The following is a 7745-nucleotide window of genomic DNA, read 5'->3' as shown; positions in this document are numbered from 1 at the left end:
GGGGGGGGGGCAAGAACGGTAGCTTGCAGCTGGTGGATCTCTGTCCACTGTTGATCTGTCTGTCGCAGTTAAATCTTCGTTACTGTAAGAACGAGATGTCAGAAGGTGCTTCCCCACCCSCTCCCCACTACTGCGGGATGTAGGTTTGGATGTAACATGTACAAGAGTGAAAAGTTCTGGGTTCTTCAGATTCTCTGTTTGTTTGTGCTCTGTGGGGTTGTTTTGTTTTGTTTCTATTTTACAGAATAGTGACAGTATTTCTCAGCAAGGTAGGTGGCTGGTTTTAAAGCAGAGGACCTGCAAAGGAAAAATGTATAGCAGATACTGTTGCAAAGGGTGTCTGCTGTTTATTGTTGATCTAGTCCATATCAGATTTTCAGTTAAGGTTGCTGTAGTACAGGTATTAGATGGCTACTGATAAAGAATGGAGAAGGGGAAAAAAACACTGAAGTTTCTTTACAAGTTTTGAATTTCACATTATCACATAGTAACCATTTTGCTAAATACAAGCATATTTTCAATCACATACAGCTAAATACAGCATTATTTTCACATTTTGTTACGGTGCATAACAGAAAGCAAGGAAAGGCATATAGTATACTTTTTTTTTTTTTGGAGGTTCTGAGCAGTTTCAATCATCTAGCATGCAGACTGTTTTTAATGTGTGGTAAAGACCACAAAAAGTTAGCTTTTTTTTCCTTTTTTTTCCTTTTTTTTTTTGTCCTAGAGTAAAAGAGCTCCTGACCTTTATCCTGTGAAAGGTGTCACCTTCCGACTTCCCTAAATCCCTCTTGCGCTAGAAGTCAAAGCATTAAAACCAGTTGTTAGAAAAGAATTCTTAGCATAGCCTGTAAGTTCTTCATCTTAGAAAAAACATCCCAAATTTTGTACAGATGAATCTACATTTCCTATATTTTTAATAAGCTGTCTAGAAAATGCAAGGAATTAGAAAAAGATGTATATAATGATTTTTCTTATAATTTAATATAACCATTTATTACATCTAAGTAGTTAAGACTGCATACATTTTCTTCTGTACTGTTCCATACTTGTATTATAAATTCAAGATTTATTCTTAAGGCCTGAATGCATTTACTTATTTAGGCTTTCTGGGAGCAGGAAACGGGGAATGTCCCAAACCAATTAGACAAAGTATTGGTTGTCTTTACAGCATACAGAGCGAGAGGTGGTCTTCTCCCCCCTCCCCCCCAGTGGCCAGGTTCCTGCATGAAGGCTTATAAAATGTTGGTATTGCTAAAACTCYGCTAGATCCAAAAGTTTTACTGTCTTTAATGTATGACTCAAGCTCAGCCTTTAGGCCAGCTTCTGGCTTCAGCCAGGCACTCCAAGACACACCTCTTGAGCAGTGTTGTACCCTCAAGAGGCTGAAGTGGTTGTTCGGCCTACTTATCATTCAAAKAGTAAAGACACTGACCCTTTTCTATCTGTTTGTCCTTGCATTAGTCAAAACAAGACTAATGGTCCTGATTTGAAGAGACCTTGTGCTCTCCGCTGGCGTCAGCAGAAGCTGCAGGTAGAGAGCCCACGGTAGCCAAGCTCTCGTGGCTCTCTCTGCATCAATCTTCTCCAGCTCTGCTTACCTAGAAAGAGATTTTTTTTATAAAGAGATTTTTTTTTTGTACCTTCAGGACACTCAACCCAACCACCAGTGACTCTGCCTGGAATTTGATGGGCCTTAGCATAAGGTTTTTCAATGTGTTTGTAGCCAGTTTCAGGTTGACCAGTGGTCCTTGGCAGTGACAAGCTTCCCAAAATGCACTGGACTGTTGCAACTCTTCCCTGCCACCAGTGCCCTCCCAGCAAGTACAACTCTGCTGTTTGCCCATAGAGTCCAGGAACTCGCATTGTTTCCAGAACACAAAAACTAAACTGTTACCTTTTTTTTGCTTGTTTTAACAGCTCTAATATAGAAACCACAGATGATGTCCAAAACGACCTGCTCAGGTGCTGCAAACCATAGAACAGGTCCAAGCAAAGAAACAGCGCAATAGCAACCAGGATACCCATACTTTCATAGGTGGCATAGCTTAAAGAAGCAAGAATTCTACTCTTACCTACTTAGAGGCCTGAAAGTGAACACCAGATGCTTCTTGGGGTTTCACCTAATCCCTCCCCCCTAAGCAGGCTCATGTGAAAGCTTGCAAGCTTGAGCAGATGTCGCTGTAGTGGTTTTGTTTGTTTGTTTAGTAAGTTAAACATCCCAGGTTTGCTACAGGAGCATGCGCTTCAAAAGTTTAAGTCAAAACTTAGCAGAAGCAAAGCTCAAGTAGTGAATGGTGTTCCCAGAAAATGGCCTTTRTAACTAAGCTACCAACCTATGATGACCAACCTGAGATGGATCTTCCTTTGTCAAATTAAAACATGGAAGAAAACAAATTTTCCTCTTATTTTGTCTYTTGTGGCTTTCCTTCTCACCCACTCAGACACTTCTGTTCTGTGCTTCTCCTTCCCAGTTCTAGTGCTCTCTTCCACCGATGCCAAGAAAGAAAACRACACTTTAACAGCAGAAAGTACTGATGGAAGCTGCTGCTTTCCATGCTATTTAACATCTTTAAAAGCATATCTCACCTTTGAGGATGGCTGATGCACCTGAGTTAAGCTTTGCAAGCTTTTTTTTTTCTCTCCTCCTTTCCATTTCTCCTTGTGGCCTTGGCTGGTTAGACACCTGAGAGGTCACTGATACAAAGGCAGCAAGAYGGAACTTCTGGTGTGTCCACCTGGCTGCAATACTCTAGCCTTAAGATGCAGAATATGAGGACATGTTTCTGGCTTCATGTTCCCAATCRCTTAATTCTATTGTCTAGCCCTGAACTCTGGATATTTTCAAGTTAATCATCTAGGCAGATAATACTTAAATATTCATTGAATAATTACATCTGGAGCAGCAGTCACCACTTAGCATCCCAGTTCAGCACAGCAAGGAAAACGTTGGGAGAAGGGGAGTACCATTTAAATTTTAATTACCAATTAACTAGCTATTATTTTCCTCTTTAAATCCCTYGTAATAGTCTTAATATATTGAACTAGATTCAAGAACATAAAAAAAGAAAATGCAGAAGTGTGTATACCTTTTCAGTAAACTCTTTTCCTGTGGCATTGGCCTTATGAGGAAAYGCTGCTGTTACATCTGTCTTCTTGGTAATAAACAGCTGCCACAAACCAAGATGTTTTCTTTCTTTCTCTCTCTCTCTCTCTGTCAGAGTGTCATACTACTAAACTACCCATACTGGGGCCGCAATAGACGGAATGGAGCTATAGCTTGACTTAAAAGAGGACAACATGCAGTTCCCTGGCACATGCCATCTCATTCAGATCTGCCTATGTACGCACTCCCTCCTGCTCCCCCTCCTTTCTGCTTCCTGTCTCYTTACAACATACACATGCACCCTCACTCATTCTCAGGTTTGTCGCTCCCAATTCTGAAAGGTTATTTGGAACAGAACATTTCTTTCCTGGGTCTGTTCTCTTGGTGTCCAAAACAACGTGGGAGGCTGTTCACAATGGGAGGGTTACTCTCCCTTCTGTCACACTGAGTTCACTTAATAGAATACAGGTGGTTAGTAGAGTTCATCACCACTTTTCTCACTAGAAGAGATCAGCACAAGCATCGCCTATCTGACTTCACCACTTCTTCTGAAGAGTGCACTACGTTTGGGACAAACCCACTCTTTACCCCTTCCCATCCCTCCTGGATTGAAATGTCCCCCCTTTTAACAAGCTCATATATATCTCGAGTCAGATCAGTGAAGGCCTTCTCCACATTAATGGCATCCCGAGCTGAGGTCTCAATGTACTTCATACCATATGCAGCAGCCAGTTTCTCAGCCTCGTGCCTGGTGACTTGCCGCTGTGTGTCGAGGTCGCACTTGTGACCTACCAAAACAAAGACAATCTGGTACGGCTGGACGTGCACCTTTGTCTCTTCTAGCCACTCGTGGACGTTCTGGAAGGACCTGCGGTTTGTAATGTCAAAGAGGAGGAGTCCGCCAACCGAGTTCCTGTAGTAGGCTCTGGTGATGGACCTGGAAAAAGAACAATCCATAGGAGATGCATGAGTTACAGCTATTTGGGAGGAAGTGCAGAGCAAACTTTGCATAGTTTTGTTTGTTTGTTTTGAGTATTTTTTCTTAATCCAAATGTTGCAGTTCTGAGCACATTTGTTTAAGAAGGCACCCTACAGAATACAAGCAAGAGAATTTCATTCAGTAAATTCTTAGCACTGCCATTCATACGCTGTATAATTTCTCTCTCAGCAAGACAGCTAATCTTGGCTTAAAGACTTCAGGCAATGGAGAATAGCATGTTTCTCCTGTGGGTTATTGTCCTAGTGGTTTAGTACTGCACTGTTCAAAAATTCCCCTCTCTGCCTCACAACATTTTTGGTCTCAGTTTTCTAGAGTGGATTTCAGTATGCTCTTTACTGTTAGACTACAGAGCTTTCCACATATAAATGCTTTGACTGTCTCAACTAACCCATTGGTTTAGAAGTGCTGTAACAAATTTTTTTTTTCTTTCCCCTGGAATGAAGCACGAGTAAGAGGCAAAGAGGGAGGTTACAAAGTTGGAAGGCAGCCCATGGCATTGTAGTCTCTCCCAGCATATACCCACAGGCCTCAGTACACGCACAGATACAAMCACCCACTGCAATGCCTCCCGCTATGCCAGTTGTCAAAGTGACAGCATGCACCATCACCGCTAGCACGCTCAACAGGCACATCCAGGCCTAGTTCCCACGCAACAGTATAATGGTAGAATAGCTTCCTAGAGGCATCTGTATTACTGTTGATCTTGTTCCTGATGAATACTGAAAAAATTAAGAAAAAAAAAAAAAAAAAAAAAAAAAAAAAAAAAAAAAAAGGAACCTCCAAACCACAGGTTGAGAATTGGATAGCATCTTCCACAATTCCTCTGAGCAAGGCAGATTTTTTTTTTTTAACACAGTCAGAAACAACAAATGAAATCAGCTAACCCAGACGGGGTTGCAGAGCTAAGCTGCGAATGGCAGGCTGAGCAGAGTTACAGTTCAATGACTGCTACACTTGGAAAAACCAAGACGCTGTATAAAATTGCAGTCTTTCTTGGTGCAAAGTTATAGCTTAGATCTAAAACCAGCAGCAGCACTGACTGATTTCAGTTGCTGTAGGATTTTATACTGGGGCCTTCCTGGAAGTGTGAGCACAGCTTCATTTTTACCTTGGGACAAGTCCTCTTTCATTGTGCAGGACTGTTGTTAAAGGTTAGTCAGGCCTGCAGTGTTTGCCTATCTAGAGAAACTGTCTTTAAAGGAAAAAAAAAAAGGAAAAAAAAAAAAGAAGAAGAAGAAGAAGTGTTCCAGTTTTGCTTTATCAACAAACATCCAGTGTGGCATGGYGTGATGGGAGAAAATCCACAGCTAAACACTGAAGAAAGCTAGGTGAGGGGGAAAAAAAGATATGTGGTACGCATTTGGATGACTTCTCCCAGTTATCTGGCTCAGAGACAACAGTAACTCTGTACATTCGGCATTGAGAGACTTATATCTGCCTTTTGCTATCACACCAGCTGCAAACAGATATCAGTACTTGAGTTCATCCCACACTGCCACAGGAGTTTCTGCTTCTCCCTTGTGTTCAGTACATCAGCCCTGGCTCCTCTTGCCAACATCAGCAATGCCTCAGGTACTGCTGAAATGCATGACAGGATCTAAGCTGAACGCTATGCTGAGGTAAAACTAGGTGAAGGTCTCAGTGCCTTTTCTTAAAGTTCTTTTCCACAGATTGCTTTCCTCACCATCCGCAGCAAGCAAACCAYGCTGGCTTTATGCTATCCTTCACTCCCCAATGCCTTTGCCAGGCTCTTCTCTGGCTCTTCCTTCCACTCCTCCCACCATGCTTGCACTGATACAACACACGCTTACACAAGTTGCACTTATAAAAGCTATAGGTACACAAGCTGAACAGCTCAGGGGCTCACACCTCTTCTGAGCAAGTTTTAGCAAAGCTTTTTCCTCTTTCTGGGAACTCTGCTTTGCTTGGCTATATACTCACAGGCGAGCTCTTGTACCCGGGGTCCTGTGCCGTTTGTTCGAGTCCTTCCCTCCAGCCGAGGGAGAGCGGCCGGCGAGGAAACCGCTCTTCTGGAGGTGATAGTATGCATTTCCACGCGTGCAGCTGCCCTTGCTTCTGCTTTTGTTAGCATTACACAACAGCATGTCTGAGACGAGCGAGTAGAGCAACCAGAGATGGGCAAAAACTGCTGGATCCAGGAAGAATCGGACTCTGTTCTTCTACTGCTCCAAAGCAGCCTCAAAGCTGCCTCAAAAGAGCATGTATACGGGCTGGCAAAAAGGCACAAGCTTAACTATAATTTTGGCTTGACTGCAAGGAAATTGCTTCTCATTTATGCAGCATGAGAGAGCTCACAACAGGGCTCAGGAAGAGTAAAATAGCACAGACAGATAAAACCAGAGGACTACCTACACTGCTTTCTTCCTTGCGGGACAGCTGTCAAATTACTGTAGAGCAGACAAGAAATGCGGGGCTCAAAACAGAGAGCTCCTTTCTTAAGGAACTCTCTGAGCTATGACAAAAAAAGTTGGAGGGTGCTGTAGACCACATGCACCTTGTCTACGTCCACAAGCCTGAGATGCTTCAGCTTATTTCACTAACTGTATTTTGCCTTTTGCTAAGAGCCTGCAAGAGAAGCCCAAGAGATTCCATGGTTTGAAAACATCCACAGTATTGTAAAATTGATCTTTACGGGCATGATTTCTCATCATGCTAATGGTGACTTGGAAGGAATAAATACAAAGCAGATTTTTGCTTGACCTATTCATTCTTTACAATATACTAGATAGGTAATGGGGCTTGCTCACTTTCCCTGTATCTTTTTACATAGCAAATCTATGTCTGTGCTTCGGCAAGGGCATTTCAAAGTTGAGCAATGTGTATTTTTATGCCGCTGCTGCCTCTCGCACTTTGAACACTGCTGCCCKTCTCAGCCTGCCCTTGCAGCCAAAGGTCTCCTGCTCATCATTTGCCCAATGAGAGCCAGCGTGGGTCAACCAGCACCACTAAGGGTAAGCAGCCTCCAGGGCCCCAAACCTCCCTGTGTTTTAAAGGAAGGAAATTGAAGCCATCCGACAGCTTTTGCTCTTTACAGCAAAAGCACGAACAGGGGATGTCACACAGGCACGTTTTCTAAAGACCTCGGCCAGGGACCCTTCGAATTCTCATATCCAAGCCTGGGAGCTGATGCAACTGAGAGCCAAAGAGCTTCTTCTCGCAACAGCCCCAAGCACCAGCTCGTAGCCCTGAAGGGCTGCTCGGCGTTAGATGAAAAACCAGCCACCGGGTGAGGACCGACTACTGCACCTCCTGGGCTGTATGCCTGTGTCACGGATGCAAACGCAGCCGGGGGGTGGGGGCGGGCTGGGGGCAGGGGAGATTTCGTCTATCGAATAAAGCGAAAACATTCCTCAGGCGAGTCGCTCTAACACCAAAGTGGAAGCGATGTGAAGCTGCTCGTGAATCCGGAGCGTGGAAAGCGCCCCGCGAGGGAGGAGGACGCCGAAGCGGGGGAGGGCCAGAGACGCGCGGAAACCCTGCGCGACCCCGCGCGGCAGCGGCAGGGAGCCGGGGCGGCCCCCGCGCCCGCGACACCTGCCGCGCGGGCGGCCCGGCCCGCGTGCGCCCTCACCAAGCACCAAGCGCTCGCCTCGGCCGCCTCGCCCCGCCGCCGAGGAA

At 44.6% G+C, this 7745-nt stretch overlaps 1 protein-coding gene across 7 annotated transcripts in view; it reads right to left on the bottom strand.

Moving 5' to 3' along the window:
- The window catches only part of LOC146587330 (ras-related protein Rab-39B-like), a 266005-nt gene extending 258599 nt beyond the window's left edge, over window positions 1-7406 (bottom strand). The window contains exons 1-3 of one of the 7 annotated variants that reach the window (XR_014897676.1): window positions 6048-7406; window positions 1436-4043; window positions 323-796 (exon numbers count right to left, since the gene is read on the bottom strand). Coding sequence is in view for 1 of the 7 variants with exons in the window: in XM_085319802.1 (XP_085175928.1) it covers window positions 3617-4043; window positions 6048-6211 (591 nt within the window). In the remaining 6 variants the exon portion in view is untranslated. Of the gene's footprint in view, window positions 1-322; window positions 4044-6047 lie in introns of those variants that run through there. The other 6 variants (XR_014897677.1, XR_014897679.1, XR_014897675.1 and 3 more) reach the window with 6 other exon arrangements.
- Window positions 7407-7745: the final 339 nt, after the last annotated feature.

The sequence above is a fragment of the Rhea americana genome, unplaced genomic scaffold (assembly GCF_003343005.1).
Source record: "Rhea americana isolate MKP2758 unplaced genomic scaffold, rheAme1 scaffold_6, whole genome shotgun sequence".
Classification (NCBI taxonomy): domain Eukaryota; kingdom Metazoa; phylum Chordata; class Aves; order Rheiformes; family Rheidae; genus Rhea; species Rhea americana.
This window is presented reverse-complemented; position numbering and strand designations above follow the sequence as displayed.